The sequence below is a fragment of the Heteronotia binoei genome, chromosome 21, assembly GCF_032191835.1.
Source record: "Heteronotia binoei isolate CCM8104 ecotype False Entrance Well chromosome 21, APGP_CSIRO_Hbin_v1, whole genome shotgun sequence".
Classification (NCBI taxonomy): Eukaryota; Metazoa; Chordata; class Lepidosauria; order Squamata; family Gekkonidae; genus Heteronotia; species Heteronotia binoei.
Window position 1 is genome coordinate 165,356,288 of NC_083243.1, and position 20,869 is coordinate 165,377,156.

Sequence of the window (20,869 nt, forward strand, 5' to 3'; positions counted from 1 at the left end):
TTCTGCAATATTCTTGCTTAGTGCTTGTGACATCACAGTGGTCTGAGCTTGGAGAACTGCTCGATTTTTGAAGAGTTGATGGATGAATAAACTGCATTGTGTAAAGCGGTTAGACTAAATGGATTTTTTAATCCCATGAACTTGGTTCTATCAAAATACCTGTGGTTGGGATCAACAGGGATATTACACCCCCACACACAAATTCCAGGAGTTGGGCCCAGGCCCTAGATCCAACTATTACCCATCCCAGTTGTTTTTGAAGGCAAAAGGTTCAGTTTGGGCCAACATTTTAGTGGCATCCATGTAAGACTGCCAGTTCTGGGTTGGAAGATTCCAGGATATTTGAAAGTGGAGGGACAGGTTGATGTTTGGGAAGGGGAGGGAGCTTAGCAGAAAATGATGCCACCCTCTGAAGTGGCCATTTTCTCCAAGGGAACCAATCTTTTTTGGATGGATATGAGTTTTAATTCCAGGAGATCCAAGCCTCATGTGAAGGTTGGCAATCCTATTTATCAGCCACCCAGACCCCTAAGAAAGCAGTTTACACACATGCTGCAGGTTTGCTAAGTATGACTGACAATGAACATATGTAAAAGAACTGGGTCTTCTGCAGTTAAAAAATATGACGTGCGAGAAGCATTGACTCGGCTGGACAAATTGACTTTTTTCCTCATTGAGGAGTCAGCTTTTACGAAAGAATGACGTTTTGATCGAAATACAAAGTCGTAATTCTAGGACAATTACGGCAATAAGAGGCTCAACAGCGCTCGATACAAAGTCATGATCTGAGGTTAACAGGCATGTTTCCCAGCTGCATCTGCAGAGTAATAAAGCGTGGCCGGTTCCGAATTGTTTCATATGCAATGCTGTTCAGTAGCGCCATAACACAAGTGCAGCAACGTTTCACTTCGTGCTGCTTTTTAAGAGTTCAACAACTGTAGATGGGGAGGGGGAGGAGGAGGTAGCGTAAACTCACAGTAGTTAGTCTATTAGGAACATTACGGTAAAGAGCATTTCGGCTGTTCTGTTCCCTGGATCAAGATCTCTTGAAAGCAAACAACTGTGCTTTGCCCTCTGCTCAGGAGCTTTCTCGCCAGCCTTCGGTTAATCAGCTAAAGACAGAGTGGGGAATGGGATGAGGACAGCCCGGAGTCTATTGCGGAAATGTTTATTCACCTGGCGCAGTAAAGGGAAAGCCAGCTAAATAGACCTTGGAGTCTTGATTTTTGTTTTGTTTTGTGTTGCAGGGCTAAACAACTGACGAGAAATGAACTGGAGGCTACATTTTAGGGTCTCCGCAGGAAAGCATCTATTTTGTTCTATAAATTTTCAGAGATTAGCAGGTAAGAAAGTTCGAAAAGATGCAAAGGATGTGGGGAAGTGGGAGGGAGAGTGTTCAGAGCTGAACTGAAAAGCTGAGAGGTGCTTGAGGAGACTTGTGTGGATTCTTCTCCTGTAGGAAGAAAGCTGGGTATTGGAATCTGCCTTACTCAGCAGGCAAGCCATTGATTCTTTTCTAACTGGTAGTGGATCTTCAAGATCTCAAGTAGGCAGAGGTCTTCAACACTTCCAGTCCTGCATTCTTAAGCTGAAGATGTTGGAGAGTGAATGTATGACTGCATGAAAACTATGCGCTCTGCCCCCTAAATTAGTCTTCATTCCAGCTATTTGCCAAACTCTTACTCAATATACATAAGTACTCTTTAGCCACTTATCTGAAGTTGACTGTAAACCTGTATTTTAGGCAAAGATCTGTTCTAATGTCTTTTTCTGTACGATGACAAGCATACGGGCCATGTAAAACTTGAGTTAATTACGTTTAAATGGTTTCGTTTTTCTCTGCAGAAACTCTCTTAACCAAACATATCAAGCTTGCATTTGAAAGTGATCATTATGTCTTCCTGTAGGATGGAGGAATCTCTGGATATGCACTGAGCAACTTCATCACAGAAGCTCCCCTGCTTCTACAGCTTGCAGAAATTTAGTTTCATTTGGATCAGTCTTCCAGCCTCCAAGTAGAATTTTTTTGCTGCAGAGGCCTCCAGAAACCACCACAAAAAAGCTGGCAAGCATTTCCAGAGAGAGGTATGGTCTGATTTCTTGTATACTTCCTTGTCAGTCTGACACTGTTTTGGCATCTCCTAAAAACAAGTTTGGACTTTATTTTGGTGGGTACATCTACACTGTCCCATAAGATTGTTAAAAACTGTCTTGGTAGATCTAACTAAAGCCTTGCATTCTGTTTTCAGTGAAGACCAATCAGATGACTTGCAGTTTGACAAGCAAGGTATAAGACTTGGTACACAGAGGTATAGCACCTTTGAATGTGAAATTTCCACTGTGCTATTTTTGCTGACAGCTGTTGATAGATATAACTTTCATAATCTGAACTCTGTCTAAACCCTTAACTTTAGAGTATGTTACAACACTTTAAAAATATCTCCCCTCCCTTTACTCCCTTACCAACCCTTCTTAAATTCTCAACACTAAAATAACCACACAACAATTGTTCTTTCTTCCTGCTCGATTCATGGACACTTTCTCCTACCCCGTTTCTCCAAGTCTGCTTTCTTCTCTCTCCATTTCACCAAGGGCTTTATTACATGGCCTTATCACATAAGTTGCTTCATGTCATTCTCTTTGGCACCTCAAAATTGGAATAACTGCTGAAAGCACATGCCCCATAAACTGTTTGATAAAATCAGGTTATGTGTTTTCTGTGGATTATTGCTGACAAGCACTTTTGCCACATTGATTGCCATTGAAGGAAGTGAGATGTAGAATGGTCATAACTCTGCTATAGAGACAAGAGCAGTTTCTCTGGGAAAGCCAGGTAGCTTGTATTAATTAGGTTCCCCAACTACAGAATCAAGTCTTTAAGTATCAGGCAGATATCAGTACGGGGTGGTGGGGAAGAGAAGGCACTCTGGGAGCTGTCTTACTCCTATGCTGGCATAAGTCCCAATTATGCCAGTGTATATGGTACTTACAATGGTGCAGGCCCCTAGCACCACCCTGTCACTCATGGGCACCAGTGGCAAGGCGTGGTGGCTGCCCATTGGTGCAACTGAGGCATAAGCCCCTGTGCCGGCATTCTTGTTGGTGCTGGTGAGGCCAGAATTAGCCAGCTCCCTGAGCACTTTCAGTCCAGGAACACTCCCTGCCAGAGGTGGAAAGCTATGCCAACAAAAAACATGGCATAGCCCATAGGCTCCCATTGAGCAGTTGTCCCCCACTGCTACAGCCACACTCATTAGGCTCAGAGTTGCTCAGAAGAAGATGATATTGGATTTATATTCCGTCCTCCACTCCGAATCTCAGAGTCTCAGAGCAGCTCACAATCTCCTTTACCTTCCTCCCCCACAACAGACACCCTGTGAGGTGGGTGGAGCTGAGAGGACTCTCACAGCAGCTGCCCTTTCAAGGACAACCTCTGCCAGAGCTATGGCTGACCCAAGGCTATTCCAGCAGCTGCAAGTGGAGGAGTGGGGAATCAAACTCGGTTCTCCCAGATAAGAGTCCACACACTTAACCACTACACCAAACTGGCTCTCTCAGGATGCTGACTACAGGCTTGACCAATCCTATCCCTCCCTGGGGTGGCCAAGCCCCCTCTCCAGGGCCCAATTGCACCCCCCCATACTACAAAAACTTCCACCAGGACACCTTGCAACTCAATTGTTAGGGCATGCAGCATGGGACTCTTTCTCTGAGTTCCTTGCCACATGGACTTAGAGCAGGTGGTGGGGCACTTTGATGGCGGAAGAAGCACAGAGTTTTTAGGGTGAGCACTTTGTGCTGACACCCTAGGAGGAGTGCAAAGTTCATACTCTGTGGCTGACCTCTTCCATTTCAGAACCCTAACAGGCACCCCGCTTTTGGAGGTTCCACCCACAGGGGCAACTGCATTCTGACAGGCAAGCAAGAGCAAGGATTCCAAAACTGCTCCCCCACTCCCCTAGCTTGAGGCTACGTGCCATGACAGCAGCTTCTGATATCAAGCCCAGCACTGAGTTCAGGCATGGGGTGGCACAAACCATGGCCGTGCAGTGCCACAGCCCTTGGTAAGCCATGGGAAAAGTTCTCCAGGAAATTTCCCTGAAGATCTGGAGGGGGAGGAATGCCTGGTTCCCACCTGCGGCAGAGCACAGGGCATGTCTGTAGTTGGGGGGCGTCTGGCAGCTGCTTAGATGTACACGGTGAACCAGTTTGACAAGTATCCCTTTAACTCATTCCCTTGCAAAATCAGAGAGTTCAGCTGCAGCTGCTGCAGGGAGAGGGATTGCAAGCAATAAGGAAGAACTTTACCACAGGATGGATGAGTGTGAGTTGACTGTTTCTATCATGTGCCTTAAAGGGGGGGTTGTGGTGAGGCCCTCCCCATGAGGCTGCATTTGCAGACCCTGTCAGGACAAGACATCTATGGCTGAGGCTGGCCTGGCTCAGTTTTACTGTTTTGCAGGTAAAGATTCAACAGGTACTTGTGGGCGTGGCAAGTCCCACCCACCCTAGTCACTCTGCTCAGTCCACTGCTTCAGTCCTCCTCTTGAGGCAGAACATTGCACCCACAAGCCCTTCCACTTGCGATACCACTTGGGCTCATGCCATGCCGGGGATCCTTAAGTCCCCAGAGTGGAAAAGGATGGCGTTCTCCCCCCTTGCCATAGATTCCACTGCAATAAAGTCTGTGTTGTGCCACAACTGTGTGTCTTTACTGCTTGGTTTCTGCTACATGACAGGGACTCCACACCCCTCCCTGGCCCACTCCCTTCCTGCCCCATCTGCTACTCTTCCTATGGGCTTCCTGAGGAAATGTCTAAGAGGGAGGGCTCTTAGGTGCTATGGGGTGAGTTGCACATTGATCAATAGTGGGGACTCAGCCACACAGACATGTTCCCTCACTCAACTCTCAGGCATCTGTGTGGAGGGGAGAGGGTCCAGAGAGCAGCCTGGGTAAAGAAGCTGGCTTATCGCAGTGGCTAGAGCATGAGGCTGGATCAGGGACTCAGATTCTATTCCCCACTTGTACCATGGAAGATAGGTGGGTGGCTTTGGGCCAGATGCACATCCTCAGCTTAACCTGAGCATGTATCTGAGAAGAGGTCAGTAATGGAATGAGTGCATGGATGAACCTCCTAATTGTGTATTTGCTCCAGGAACGGGGTCCTTTGGCACCCAAAGGGGGGGAGAGAAGGCATCTTTACAAGTAGCACGGGGGGAAGGGATCACAGGGGCTGCCAGAGTCAGGTGACTGCGTGCCTGTCATTGCCATGGGTCTATGTCACAGGGGCGGTGCAGGAGAGGAGAATGGGGCTGTCCTGAGCCACCCTTCCCTGCCCCCAGCGGTGATGTGCAGTGGCAACTGCCCTTGGGACTGACTGCTCCTGGCAGCCTGAATGCCCCACATGTCATGTTGCCCCCGCCTCAACACTATGCCATGAGGCCATGTTGCAGCAGAATCACCAGGGACGCAGCCTCACAAGCAGCCAGCTATACTTTTCCCCCCTGCTCCCCTGCAGTGTAACTTACTCCATAGGGAGCCAACATACGGCAGTGTCCCGGTGCCATGGCTGGCAGCTGAAGCATAGGTGTGGCTCAGAATTGCTCTGCAAATCACCCCATTAGTACGAACTGTTGCCAGTAGGAAGACACTGACCGCTTCTGTGTGGGGTAGTTCCCTGTTTTAGTCTAATTTTTGCAGTGGCTATGGAGCTGCTGCACAGAAGGTTTCTCTGTGCTTTTCCCTCCTACCTATGCTTTCCATCCATTCCTTGCCTCCAGCAGGCCGTTTTGTCTTTTTAATAAAATCGGTAGAAGGAATATCACTATAGTGTTAGGACACTATAGTAATATAAGTGTTCCCTCTAAGTTGTGCTAGAGGGGGCTGGTGCACAAAACTTTAGCTGGCAGCTCAGGCATTTTAGCTTCCAGCGCTCAGGTGTTTTCCCCTCCATTGGAGAACTGGGGACCTCCTTTGGGGGTCCACAGAAATGGACCTCTAGTCCAATCTTTTTGAATCTTGGGGGGTGGGGTTTGAGGCATCAGCAATTATGCTGCAAATTTGGCACTTCTGCCTCAAAAAACAGCCCCCTCTCAGAGCCCCAAACACCTCTGGATTGATTCTTCATTATAGTCTATAGGGCCCATTGACTATAATGGAGCAGGAGGAAATCAATTTTTTTTGCACACCCCTGTTATGCTTTTTGGTATGATTTGTAGGCTGCCTTGAGTCACAGGGGAAAGTGGAATATACATATTTGAATAAAGAAGTAGTCTGGGCAGGTTGATAGCATTTAAGCAACTTCCAGTTTGTTAGGTTAGGCAGGGTTCTGACACTGGTTGTTCCACCTATGTTCTACTTAGAATGATAGAATCACAGAAATTGAAGAGGGAGCCATATAGGCCATCTAGTCCAACCCCCTGCTCAATGCAGGATCAGCCTAGCCTGTATACTTGTCATATTTCACTTTAAAAAACAAACAAAACCAAGGTAGACTGCAAGAGTCCCCCACCGCCCCCAAGTGTCAGTATGTTTTCTAGGGCTCAGCGCAGGTCTACGAACATAATGGACTAGGACAGGTAGACCTGTTCTTCAGAGGCCAAGTTACCAATATAGTGGTAAGGGGAGAGTAGACCTGTTCTCCAGAAGCCAGGTCTACCAATATGGTGGAAAGGGATGGGTAGACCTGTTCTCCAGAGGCCAGGGCTACTAATATAGGAAAGGGTAGTGTAGAATAGATCTGTTCTCTAATGGCCAGGTCTACCAATAAAGTGGAAAGGGGCTGGTAGACCTGTTTTCCTATAGAGGGCAGCATTTTCTGTACTGAAGTTTGACTTGATTCTATTTCTCTTATAATGGTGATTAATTCTGAGATTTTTACAAAGTTATGGAAATAATCTTCTGAAAAACTAATTTATGCAATAGTCAAATGTAGACTCACAACTTTAATACTGCTAGCTTTTTTTTGCTCATGGTGTAGAATTTTTGCACACAACACTGTGGAGCTTAGAGAGAACATTGTGATAAACAAATGATAGGAGAAAGGCAGATGGCGCACTCTCTTGTCCACACTTTTCCTGAAGCCCACTTTTGGTACAATATTTTAGGAGTGTGCTAAAGCGAATTTGGGGAAACCCTCAAAAGAGCCATGGAAAACCTGAAAGGGGGGCAACCACATGATATCATATTGAAGTCCCAAAAGGAAATTTTGTAGTGGGGGGCAGGCTTGAAGGAAAACTTCCATATCAAACTGTTGTCCAACTACTGTGGGCAGGGAGCTAGTTTACCCAGGAACCCATAGATCAGGCCATATCTGGATAGCATAATATCTGAAGCAATACTGAGATAGTACTATTTTTTCTCAGAATGCTGCCTTTATTATTGTTCGTTGTGATTTTAATTGATTTTTTTTTTTAGAATTCTAAAAATTATTGCTATAATTTTTATGTTGTAACCTGCCCTAAGCCCATTCGCTGGGATAGAAATTAAATTAATAAATAAAGTATACTCAGAATTTAATGCAAACAAAATGTTTTGTTAAGGTACTATGCATAACATATTACACAAGCATGATGATCAATGCATGAATATATGGTAAAAGGTGAGGGAATTAGAATAAAAACAAAAAAGGTATATCTGGCTATGAAAAATTAGGAAATAGGTAAACAAGTAATACATGAGTCTATACTTAGACTATTGCCAGCCCTCAGTAAATCGAAGAGATGGACACAAACCATTATGTGTTGCAAAGACTTTCATGTAGCTTGTAAAACAAATCTGAAAGTATAACAATAAAGATTTGAGGCTGACAAGCAACTTTTGCCTCCCTACAACCTCTTAGCTCGTCTTCTCACTTAAGCTAAGTGCCCATATTCTACATACTGCTAAACAAAACAGTTGTGTGATTACTTTTTAGGAGGATAAGACAGCCAAATCTGAGCAGGATCCACCACCCTGGGAGTGTTCTACACTCTTGGTCTCTTAGACTGTTTGAGGGCCTGTCTATCTGCAAGGTCTCTTGCAGGTGTCCTAGATCTTAAACCTTTGATGTCTACCTGTAAAAATGTTTTGCAACACTTAGTACCTGGGAATTTTACTTATAACTCAAAAGGGCTGCAGTGTATTAGAGAGGCAAAAGCAAACGATTTCCAGTTTAGAATGGCTTAGCTTCCAAGTGTACAATTTTTGCTCATGGTCAAGATTCTTGAATTATTTTGCAATATTCTATTATTGTCTTTGCAGTGCTTAAAGTTAACATTAACCTTTTTGCTGTCCATTCTGTCTTCTACTGAGGACTGGCCATGTAGCCTGAGTATTCATTCTCTGTTCATATAATTTGTATTCTTATGTTCCATGCTATTTTTTATGTAACTATTTTGTTCGTTTATCAAGAATAGACTGCCGGTCTGATCACTTATATTTGGGGTCAGTAAGGACTTTAACTTCCTCCAGGTCCATCTTGTTAGTGATCCTTGGGTTTTCCTTCTTTTGTGACATGCGATTTGACTCAGTTGCTTCTGATTCCTTTATGGATTTTTTAAAAAATTGTGCTTGATCCTTCTGTTGAAATTGGTAAAACTTTGATGTGTTTGAATTTGACTGAAGTGAAACAAGTCTTTTGTTGGCTCAGCTGTGTACTAACCTGTTCCTTATTATGCAGTTTCATCTTCTGGCAACAAGAGACTGGAGATATTTATTTAAAATACATTTCTGTATGAAACTGTCCTGTCTAATTTTATAAAGCTAATGAAGCTACAGGCCTGAATTAATATGAGATTATTCATAATCATAACTCAACAGATCAAAGAATATATCTTCCATGTATAAATGATACCACTTTGGAAGACCAACTCCTATCTTTTCACTGCAGCCGCACTGCTATTCATGTGGTTTTCTCACAGCTAGAATAATCTCATTTTGCTGAATAAAATTTGTAATTGTTTCTTAGTAATCTTTTGTATTTTTGCTGTGTTGGTGGCAGGATCCAAGGAGTCAGAACATTTTCCTTATGCAGTGCTCCAATGGTATTCTTTGGCGTTGGCAGAGGGGGAAATAATGGTGGGAAAGTGAAACTTACCTTCAAGGACGTGACAGAATTAATTCAAAAGAAACAATGCTATAGGATAGTAGTGATGGCTGGAGCAGGGCTAAGCACTCCTAGTGGCATCCCAGATTTCAGGTAGGTACTACAGGATCTCTTATCCTCTTGACTAGACCATCTACAGAAAGCCATTTACAAATATTACCTTCAGCCCACCATGAAGTTTCCACCCTGCAGAAGCAGTTTTCAGTGGCTACCAGCGTGCTCATATCACGTGTTTATTCAGCTGATTATTCGGCTCTCCTGGGTCCAGAATAGGATTCTTTATGAGCAGACAAATCACTGCCTGCTTCAAGGAAAAGATGACCACCCCTTCTCACAAGGGGACATTTACTGTCTCCTGGACCCAGTATGCCATCCCCTCCCAAGTAGATTTAAGCAGCCAAGAATGGCAAGGATCAAACAGGTGGTAGATCTCAAACTGCCAAGAATCCTGTCCCCTTCCTCAGATGGAATAAGCTGAAAGGTGTCCAACACAACTAAATAAGTTGGCACCCTGGGACCATCTAATCCTGTCACTGCTAATGCAAAGTTGGAACAGACGCAAGAGATTTTAAGTTTTGAGCAAAATTAGTGTTGTGGCCTGCAGAACAATCCACCTCTTCCTGTAGGCCAGAACCCAGCTGGCCTCTGATCATTCCAGAAGTTCTACAGATCAACACCGTGTGTATGCAGTGGTGGTGGGAAAATATTGTTTGTTCACTGCCAAAAGTAGGCTTTAAAAAGAGCTCCAGCTTGTGTCTGGTTGGATTTGCCCTAAGTCTTGTTCCACTGTCACTCTGCCTCCCTTGTCTTTTCATTGTCTGGAGGCCCTCAGTAAACGAAGGGGCTGCCCAGGTTCTTAGACCTGAGAGAGCACTCTCATGGGAGGGATGGTGGATCAGTGGTAGAGCATCTGCTTGATAAGCAGAAGATCCCAGGTTCAATCCCTGGCATCTCCAACTAAAAAGGGTCCAGGCAAGTAGGCGTGAAAAACCTCAGCTTGAGACCCTGGAGAGCCACTGCCAGTATGAGTAGACAATACTGACTTTGATGGACCGAGGGTCTGATTCAGTAGAAGGCAGCTTCATATATTCATATGTTCACTTAGGAGTGATCATGTGAATTGCCTGGGTCAGTTCCTCATTCTGTAAGTAATCCAGGGTTCCCACAGGAGCATTGACCACAGCAGCAGGAAAATTCCCTCATGCCATCTGAGAACTAGTCAGATTCATCAGGGTACAGGTACAGATAATCTTAATCAATCCCCATGGAGTCTTTGTATTGCTGAAAGTCTACATCCCAGCAAGCAGTGATCTATCCATGACAAGGGGACCATCTTTAATCCCCTCACCTTCAGATCACTGCCCAGAACAAAATACCAGAACAAGAGTCTGAGTTGTGCATTGTGTGGGGTCAGTTATTGTTTGAAACTGGCCCATGGCTGTCGTAGGAAATAATGAAGGATAGGGGCACCTTCTTTTGAGGCTCATAGAATTGGACCCCCTGGTCCAATCATTTTGAAACTTGGGGGATACTTTGGGGAGAGGCACTAGATACTATACTGAAAATTTGGTGCCTCTACCTCAAAAAACAGCTCTCCCAGAGCCCCTGAAATCTCCAGATCAATTCCCCATTATACCCTATGAGAATCGATCTCCACATAGGGAATGAAGTGCTCAGCAGACGTTTCCCTCCCCCCCCCCCCCCCACAAACCCGTTTCTGAAGTAAGGGACTGGCCTCTCTACTCACAAATTGCTGCCAACTTCTTCAAAGTAACACAGACACACCATCCCTAGAGGAAGCCTTTCCAATCGGAGACTGAAGCCTCCGGAGGTGAAAAGGCACATGGTCCTCTGGGGGCGGGGCTTCCCCCGCCAGCCAGCTGACTGGGGGCGGGAAGGACCCTGGGAAAGCAGAAGAACCCCCGCTGGGACCTGGGGGTTGGCAAGCCTAGCCAGTCCCCAGAAGGTAGCTTCAGCATGGATGTTGAAGTCTCCCAAAACAACCAGCCTAGGAGTCTTCAACATCAACCCTGAGACTACCTCCACCAACTTAGGCAGGGAACAGGTGGGTGGAACGCCAACAGAATCCCAGTCCTGTCTCTCACTCTCAGAACCAGCAGAGTCCTGGACAAGTCATCAAGCCAGGGAAGAGAATCCTAAAATACCACAGCAGCATTTCCTTGTTCACCAGGCTTATGCCAATGCATTACTGTGGAAGAGGTTAAATCTTTTCCCTTCCTCCAGCTAGGTTTCAGTGACATGTGCTAGCCTTCGCATCCAGAATTATTTCTAGCATTTAAAAGTAGTATGGAATGCGAGTGGATCTTGAAAAAATATAGCCCACCTGCAACTTTCTCCCTCCCAAAATAAAACACAAGAATCCAACATCTTTTAACTTTGAAACAAGTTTATATTCTTCATTTTAAGTATTCATAAATATATCTGAGTGACACACTGTATTTTTGGGTCATTTTACATATTATGCAGAAGCCAAATTTGTCATTGAACCTCCAGGAGCCTCCTCTCCCAGTTTACCGTCTTCTTCTCCCTCCTGGTCTGGATGCAAGACAGTCATGACCTACCTTTGGATCCCAATCCAGTTTGTGAACCACATTCTTAACCTACTAAATCTCTGTTTGATCAACCTGAGACACAGGGACCCTAATCCTGTTATTATCTGTATATTCCTTTAAAATGTGAATTCTCCTAAAGGAAGATTCTCTGACCCAAAATTTTCTGACAAATTGTCATACAGCTAGGAGGGTCCAATTTTTTATACAATTACTTTAAATATGTTTGGTTTTCCTATATGTTTTGCCCTAAATTTAAATCTGTTTGTTTCTGCAGATCCCCGAAGAGTGGCCTCTATGATAACCTCCAGCAGTATAATATTCCGTATCCAGAAGCCATCTTTGAACTTAGCTATTTCTTCCAGAATCCTAAGCCTTTCTACATGTTGGCCAAGGAGTTGTACCCTGGCAATTACAGACCCAACTATGCCCACTACTTCCTCCGACTTCTGCTTGATAAAGGGCTTCTCCTGCGTCTGTACACACAAAACATTGATGGACTGGAGAGAGGTTAGCCCCGCCTCTTAAATTTGAAGAGACTGTTAGAAACAGGAAGACTCAGGATCAAAACCCCTCCTCTTATCATGAAGCTCATTTGAATGACACTAAGCTGACTGTGTGTGATTGGCCCCACTTATCTCTCATGTCATTCAGAGACTGAAACGGAGAGCTATGTATGCTGCCCTAACTCCTTGGAGGAGGGCAGGATAAAGATGTAATAAGTAAACAATGAAGGGCAGTTTCAAATTGCAGTGATGAGGTCTTGGGTGAACATCTACTTTACTAGCTTTATCATCTACTTCACTAACCTTGGGCTGATGAAATGTTTCAACTGAGCCGATTTTCTCTCTGCCTTTTATGTTTTAGTTGCTGGGATACCTGCAGATAAACTAGTTGAGGCTCATGGTACGTTTGCTTCTGCAACTTGTACAGTGTGTCGAAGATCATACCCTGGTGAGGACTTTAGGGTAAGTTGCTGTACAGAAGATGAGCTGCTGCAGGACTACCAGAGGCATATCTGAGGAGGTTTGGGTTCTGTTGCCATTTTGTGCCAAGATTCCTGTTTTGGAGGGTTTACAGAGCTGTGTTTGGCTTTGTTGCAGTTTGGTGTACAGTGAATGGGATCCAAGGAATGGGTTAGAGCGATGTGATATCACACTGTGGTTTGCATTGCTTTAGCAATGGCTTAAATGCTGTCACATATGATTTCATTTCAGGCAGATGTGATGGCTGAGAAGATCCCCCACTGCCCCGTATGCACTGGACTCATCAAGCCTGACATTGTATTTTTTGGAGAGGAGCTCCCCCATCGGTTCTTCTTGCATGTGACTGACTTCCCTATGGCAGACCTGCTCTTTGTCATTGGAACCTCCCTTGAGGTCTGGGCTACCATGAACATAGGAAGCGAATGAGAGCTGGGGTGTTGAAACAAAGTGGTTCAGGGAATCTGGACAGTACAGAGTAAGCAATGAGGGTCCAAATGGAAATGGAGGGTGTCAATTTAGGGATCAACAGTATCATCTTGACCTGTTGGACATGGGCTTATAAATGGTTCAAGGAGCACAGACTGTTTCCAAATTTCTAGTTATGTTAGAATTGTGGTTCATGCTTCCAACTGAGTAGGTTGTGCAAGCTGGGAACATGGGAAGTGTAAGTACAGTTTTCCTCTGCAACATAATCATCCCTGCAATCACATTGGGAAGTCCACTGTGTGACTTGCAATGGTCCAAACTGGTCCCCATCAGAAATAGTATTGACTGATGCAACAGTATGGACTAATGCAAATTGAAGACACTAGCATACATGCGTTGTAGGAATCAGAGGTAATGGAAGCAGCATACCTGACTCCCTAAGCAAGAAAGATTCACCTAGGCATCTCCCTAGTCACTGCTAGAATCCTATGAATCAGTAGCTGAAAGAGAAAAGTGTATACCTGATATAATGTAGCATATATTTATTTCATTTATACCCTGCCTTCCTCCCTCAGGGGGACCCAAAGAGGCTTACATTGTTCTCCTCAGTTTTATTCTCACAACCCTGTATGGTAGGTTAGTCTGAGAGTATGTAACTGGTCAAAGGTCATTCTAGAACCTAGTTCAACACTCTAAAACAGTGGCTCCCAACCTTTTTGGCATCAGGGAACAGTTTCATGGATGACAATTTTTCCATGGACCATTTTTTTTGGGGGGGGGGCGCTGGGTTTTTTGCTGCCCCAGACTCCCCCCCCCCACCTGCACCCCATCTCTGCCGCCCTGCAGCAGGCCAATCCGCCTCCCTCTTTCATTTAAAGACCCCTGCTGATCAGCTGATCGACAGGGGTCTATAAATGAAGGGTAGGCTAAGGTTGCAGCAGCACTGCCCCTTCTGCCAGCCCAGGACCTGGATGGATGAAAGAGGCGGTGTGGCCTTGCTCTGAGACTGCCCTGCCTCTTTCATTTGCCCAGGTCCCGGGTGAGCGGAAGGGGCGGCCGAGCTACTCTGCCTCACTCCGCAGCCCAGTTGCTAGCTGTCCATGGACCAGTACCACTCTGTGGACCAGTGGTTGGGAACCCCTGCTCTAAAACACTATATCACACTGACTTTCATGAGCTACAAGATGTCCTGTATTTAAATGCTAATTCATCCATGAGTTAACTATGCCATGTTAAATGGTATGGTCTTGCAAGTATAACCCCACTCTGTATTATTGTAAAGATCACTAGAACATTTGTGCTGTCAGCACGTAAGACAAATGTTACATATTGTTATTCTCAGAGTTGTGACAGAAGTTTTATTTCAGTCTGCAGGCTGTGATTCCCCTACCATATAGCCTTCTTATTTAATAAATGTATGGGGAAGTCTGATGGCAGCTGGGATGCCTACTGCTTAGTTAAATATCTGAGGCCTGGCTTCTTACATTTCAGCAAGAACTGATGATGAAGTGCTATGAATTTCTTGCCAGCGATATCACAGTCCAAGTGACTTTATTTTTGGACAGATGCAGTCTTTCTTTTTCCCTTGGTGTTTGATTTTAGGTGGAACCTTTTGCCAGTCTGGCAGGTGCAGTCCGCAGCTCTGTTCCACGCTTACTGATCAATCGGGACTTGGTGGGGCCATTTGCCTATCAGCCACAGCACAATGATGTAGCTGAACTGGGAGATGTTGTCAGTGGAGTGGAGAAGGTGGTGGCTCTTCTGGGCTGGAAGGAGGAGTTGCAAGAACTAATCAAGAAAGAAACTGAAAAGGTATGTAAGCTTGGTCTAAAACACTTGATGTTTCTTAATCTTCCTCCTACTTGCAAAGTCTGAGTGCAAATAGCAAGATTTCTGAAAGAACAACCAACATAACAGAGCCCACATAACTCATTCTTCATCAGTCTATCTATCCCAGTGTCCATCTCAGTGTCTCCCAGGGTGAATAGTATGGATTCCATTCCAGATTAATGTTATGTGTTTATTTAAATATTTGTACCCTGTTCTTCTCACCAAAATGGGTTACAACATAGGAATCACAGACAATTCCTGTGAGAGAGAAAAAAAATGGAAGCCTAAAGAAGTCAAGGTGGCTCCATGAACAGCTCTCTAAAGACTTGAGAAATAAAAAACGCTCATTTAGAAAATGGAAGGAGAGCCTTATAACCAAGGATGAATATAAACAAATCACCAGTGCTTGTAGAAAAAAAGTTAGGAAAGCTAACAGTTCAGTTTGAGCTTAGGCTATCAAAAGATGCTAAAAACAACATAAAGGGTTCTTTTCTTATGTTCAAAGTAGGGAAAAGAGCAAGGACATAGTAGGCCCATTGTGGGGACAGGAAAGTGAAATTGTAACAGGTGATGAAGAGAAGGCAGAACTGCTCAATTCCTACTTTTCCTCAGTCTTTTCTTCTGAGGGAAACGGTGCTCAACATGGCAAAAACAGAACATATAATGAAGGTAGGGAGTTGCAACCTAGGATCAGCATAGGGGTAGTACATGAACACCCAGTTTCTTTAAATAAAATGAAGTCCTCAGGGCCAGATGAACTGCACCCAAGGGTACTAAAAGAATTTGCGGATGTAATTTCCAAGCCTCTGGCCTTTATTTTTGAGAATTCTTGAAGAACATGTGAGGTGCCAGAAGATTGGAGGCGGGCAAATGTTGTCCCTATCTTCAAGAAGGGGAAAAAGGAGGATCCAGGTAACTACTGACCTGTTAGCTTGACATCTATACCTGGAAAAGTTTTAGAACAAATCATCAGTCAGTCCTGGAACATTCAGAAAGGATGGCTGTGATTACTAAGAGCCAGCATGGGTTTCTTAAGAACAAATCATATCAGACTAACTTTATCTCTTTTTTTTTGAGAAAATGACTACTTTGCTGGATAAGGGAATGCTGTAGACATAGCTTATCTTGATTTCTGTAAGGCTTTTGATAAGGTTCCACATACTATCCTTGTTGACAAGTTGGAAAAATATGGATTAGATCCTGTTACTGTTAGGTGAATCTGTAACTGGCTGACGGATCGCACTCAAAGTCCTGTTTTGTTCAACATCTTTATAAATGATTTGGATGACGGAATAGAGGGAATGCTTATTACATTTGCAGATTACCCTAAATTGGGAGGGGTTGCAATACAGTAGAAGACAGAGAGGATACATGACGATCTTGACAGGCTGGAAAACTTGGTTAAAACCAATAAAATGAATTTTAACAGTGATAAATGTAAAGTTCTACATTTAGGTAGGAAAAATTCAATGCATAGTTGTAGCATGGGGCAAACTTATCTTGGCAGTAATATGTGTGAAAAGGATCTAGGGGTCTTAGTGGACCATACGCTGAACATGAGTCAGGAGTGTGATGCAGTGGCTAAAAAGGCAAATGCAATTTTGGGTTATATTAACAGAAGTATCGTGTCCAGATGACATGAAGTGATGGTATTGCTTTACTCTGCTCTGATAAGACCTCACCTGGAGTATTGTGTTCAGTTTTGGGCACCACATTTTAAGGATATAGACAAGCTGGAACAGGTCCAGAGGAGGGTGACGAAGATGGTGGGGGGTCTGGAGACCAAGTCCTACAAAGAAAGGTTGAAGGAGCTGGGCATATTTAACCTGGAGAGGAGGTGATTGAGAGGTGATATGATCATCTTCAAGTACTTGAAGGGCTGTCATATAGTGGATGGTGTGGAATTTTCTGTGGACCCAGAAGGTAGGACCAGAACCAACGGGTTGACATTAAATCAGAAGAGTTTCTGGCTCAACATTAGGAAGAACTTTCTGACAGAGTGGTGGGCTCTCCCTCCTTGGAGGTTTTTAAACAGAAGTTAGATGACCATCTGACAGCACTGTTGATCCTGTGAATTTAGGGGGAAGTATTTGTGAGTTTCCTGCATTGTGCAGGGGATTGGACTAGATGACCCTGGGGGATCCCTTCCAACTGTATGCTTGTTTGATTCTAACAAAACACATACATAGTATAAATAAACCATCTTACAAATCTAACAACAAACTAGGTCTTTGGCTGATCCTAGATTCAGTGGTTGGCTCATCTAAAATGTAGGCTGTAAGTCGTGGGCTAAGATCCAAAAGATCAAGAATCCAGCCTTACATACCTGGGTTCTGTGATGTGATTGTTTTTATGGTGATTGCCAGAACTGGGATTAATGGATGGCTCTGGCGTTGTGTTGGAGCTACAAGCATAGGAGACAGCAATGCAGCTACTCTATGAGGAACGCTAATCAAGAATGTCAAAATGTACACCTCTGGAAAAACTGGTAATCTTACTTTCTGGTTGCACTACCCTACTTTCCATTTTCTGTGACACTCTGTAGATCCAGACATATCAGCATAAACTCTAAGCTGTATTTATACACAAGTTGCTTTTTACTCTTTAAAGGTCATAATTCAGGAGTCTGAGAAGCCTTTTTCTGCCTAAGTCCTCTTCTTGTGTACAGGGATTCTCCACTGACATCACTGCCTCTGCTCATAGATGAGCTCTGGGAAGGTGATGCTGACAGTGAGCTGTGCATACCTCAAAAATATTTGATTGTGGCAAGCACGTTTCAAACTAGGACGCTGCTGTAGAATTACTTACCAAATTTGGATTTTAAACTAGGTGGCTGAGTTCTTCCATATGTAATCTTTCGATATTTCTTTGGTGAGTAAAAGTCAAAATGAATTTCCTCAACTTTGAAACTTATAGACGCTGGTGGTTTCACCCATCATTTCTTCTTTTGTGCCCTTTAGAATTACTGGCTTTTTAAGGTTAGAGGAGACATATACAAAGCCTTCATGCCTCAGCTTGTTTTAATACTAGCAGCATTAGCTGCGTGTGAAAGAGAAATCCCTGTAGGTAGCCTCCATAATGCTACTTTCTTGAGTAGGACAATGTATGGAGACTTCCTGTGTGATTTTATTACCTCTGCTAGAAGCAGATGTCTGGGATAATACCAAAGAACTGGCAATAGACTCAAGGTGGGGCATGCCCGTCCTCTGCAGAATAAATTGCAAGGCAGCATGCAAACTGAGCAAATTCAGCATATATAAATAGTAGCAGTTAATTTCATTTGTAGCTGTGGAGAAAGCAGTGTGGCTTTTAAAGCAAGGGATTGCAAGGAAAATCCATACATCAGGCATATTCAGTATCTGGACTTCCATGATATCCCTATAAGAACATAAGAGAAGCCATGTTGGATCAGGCCAACGGCCCATCCAGTCCAACACTCTGTGTCACACAGTGGCAAAAAATTTTATATACACACATACACTGCGGCTAATAGCCACTGATGGACCTGTGCTCCATATTTTTATCTAAACCCCTCTTGAAGGTGGCTATACTTGTGGCCGCCACCACCTCCTGTGGCAGTGAATTCCACATGTTAATCACCCTTTGGGTGAAGAAGTACTTCCTTTTATCTGTTTTAACCTGCCTGCTCAGCAATTTCATTGAATGCCCACGAGTTCTTGTATTGTGAGAAAGGGAGAAAAGTACTTCTTTCTCTACTTTCTCCATCCCATGCATTATCTTGTAAACCTCTATCATGTCACCCCACAGTCGACGTTTCTCCAAGCTAAAGAGCCCCAAGCGTTTCAACCTTTCTTCATAGGGAAAGTGCTCCAGCCCTTTAATCATTCTAGTTGCCCTTCTCTGGACTTTCTCCAATGCTATAATATCCTTTTTGAGCTGCGGCGACCAGAACTGCACACAGTACTCCAAATGAGACCGCACCATCGATTTATATAGGGGCATTATGATACTGGTGCTCTTCCAGCACATGTCCACTGCTGTTAGACTCACTTTTCAGGTTAACTTAGTAGCTTATTTGGAGAGCAACTGAAACAATGTTTTGGTTGTTTTTATCCTGATGTGCTTGAATTCTTCCAACTCAACAGTGCAAATGTTCTCATTGTATCACAATTGCCATTGCTCCTTTCCTATGCTGCTGTTTTTTTAACTGATATACTTTGGACCAGACAGGCTGCACATATTATGTCCTTTCTATTTTTAGCTGGATGCAAAAGGCAAATAGCGACTTTGACCTCTACTGCTGGAAACATTTGTCTCCTCAGAAGCAACTTTCAACCCAGTCAAATGTTGCCATTATATGCAAGCAAAGACCTGGGGTGGGGTGGGGTGTAAAGATGCTGTCCATGCTGGTATCACCTAATAAGTAGCCACTGGAAGAACCCGTATTTGGAGAACGTCTGAATTTCTTCCCAAAATCAGAGACAGTACTTGTCAAGACTTTTTGGAAATGGCAACTAAATGATAAGCCGTGAACTGGCTTTTGTATAGATACTCCAGATCTCATGTCTGAGGCAGAGAGATGGGGATGTTCAGTACAACTGCTACCTCCCATGACAAGCTCATTGCTATTGTCCTGTTGGAGTAAGGTCTTCTTACTCATTTGTGAGAAAGCCAACATTTTCCTCTCCCCATTTGTTAAACAGCCAAGATTAGGTCAAATGGCTGTTACAGCCTTTATCAAAAGTTAAATCTGTAGATTAGTTCTACGATCGATAGAAAGGCCTGTTTGCAAGCAGATATTCTTAAAGAATGTGATGCTCATTTGCAGTTTATCATTCATATAAAATAGGAAGAAGAGGTTGTGTCTAGAAACAAACTACAGCACCATGGGTATATTGCCACTGTTTTAATTTAAATTAACATTTTCCCAGCAGCGCTATTAATCAAAATAAAAGCACCTTACATGATAGCCCTATGGTCTGATGTTTCTGTTGCAAATTAAACAGAATTTGTACTTTTTATGTGTGTGCACATCTGGAAGTCATGGTGACCTCTCGTGATTGACCATACTAAGGGCCTAGAGGATATTCAGAGAGGTGGCTGAATAAAGCTGGCCCCAGCCTCTGGTATTTCAAGGAGGTCTCCCATCCAAGTGCTTGCCAGAGTCAACCTTGCTTAGGTTCCGAGATCTGATGGCTTGCCTGGGCAAATTAACCAGAATTTGAAGTCAGAACTTATATCCTCTACCCTTCAGTTATCTTTCATTTATCTTTAATGGTTGCCTGACGTTTTCCATCCTTCAAATGATTGTCGCATTTATTTACACATGAGAAATTTGCTGAATACTTTGAACACCAAAGAGCAGAAGACTTTTAAGACACATACTGACTTGAATTATTGATTCTTCTCCTAATGTAAAAATTTTTGATTAGTAAATGGAAGGGGAGTGACACTTGTAACATCATCACCATTCTGCCCCATGTCCAGTTACACTGCTGGTTATATAGGATACCTAAAGACATAGGATATACTAAAGCCATAATACCATTTCCAGCAGATATGTTGCAAGAAACACCAAAGCCCCCTCAGAGGCTAGATTTTTAAAAAAAATTATTCTGTGAAAGGGCCAAGGAGTTTTTGCAAACAGCCTCTAATAGCACATTTAAATTAACATTTATTTATCTGGAGGCATGATTTAAATATTGGAACTGAAAGCTCCTGGAGTTTGGGTAAACCATTCAAATTAGATAGCAACTGAATCCAAGGATAAACTACATACTGTGAAGCACCAGCAAATTTGTAAGTCAAAATATGCATTTATGCGAATGGTTTCAAATACTTTGTTTTATACTGTATTGTATTTTGAATATCAAGGAACCTTGGTGAGTGATAAGTGACATTTATGGAATTCCCGCTTATACAAATTTATTCAAACACTATTAGAAGCAATTATATACTCTTTCTGCCAATCCTGGAAGACATCAACACTCTTCCACTGACTGCTGTCGGA

The 20,869-nt window shown here is 43.6% G+C and overlaps 1 protein-coding gene across 2 annotated transcripts; it reads left to right on the plus strand.

The window, feature by feature from the left end:
* Positions 1-1,033: 1,033 nt before the first annotated feature.
* On the plus strand, positions 1,034-19,828 carry SIRT3 (sirtuin 3). 2 transcript variants are annotated; one of them, XM_060262530.1, is made up of 8 exons: positions 1,034-1,343; positions 1,908-2,085; positions 8,982-9,179; positions 11,934-12,166; positions 12,524-12,624; positions 12,874-13,035; positions 14,671-14,880; positions 19,121-19,828. In XM_060262530.1, the coding sequence occupies exons 1-8, from the start codon at positions 1,268-1,270 to the stop codon at positions 19,139-19,141; spliced, it is 1,179 nt and encodes a 392-aa protein (XP_060118513.1). In that variant the 5' UTR covers positions 1,034-1,267; the 3' UTR covers positions 19,142-19,828. The 2 variants fall into 2 exon arrangements, with proteins under 2 accessions (XP_060118513.1, XP_060118514.1); XM_060262531.1 differs by lacking the exon at positions 12,874-13,035.
* The last annotated feature ends 1,041 nt before the right edge of the window (positions 19,829-20,869 follow it).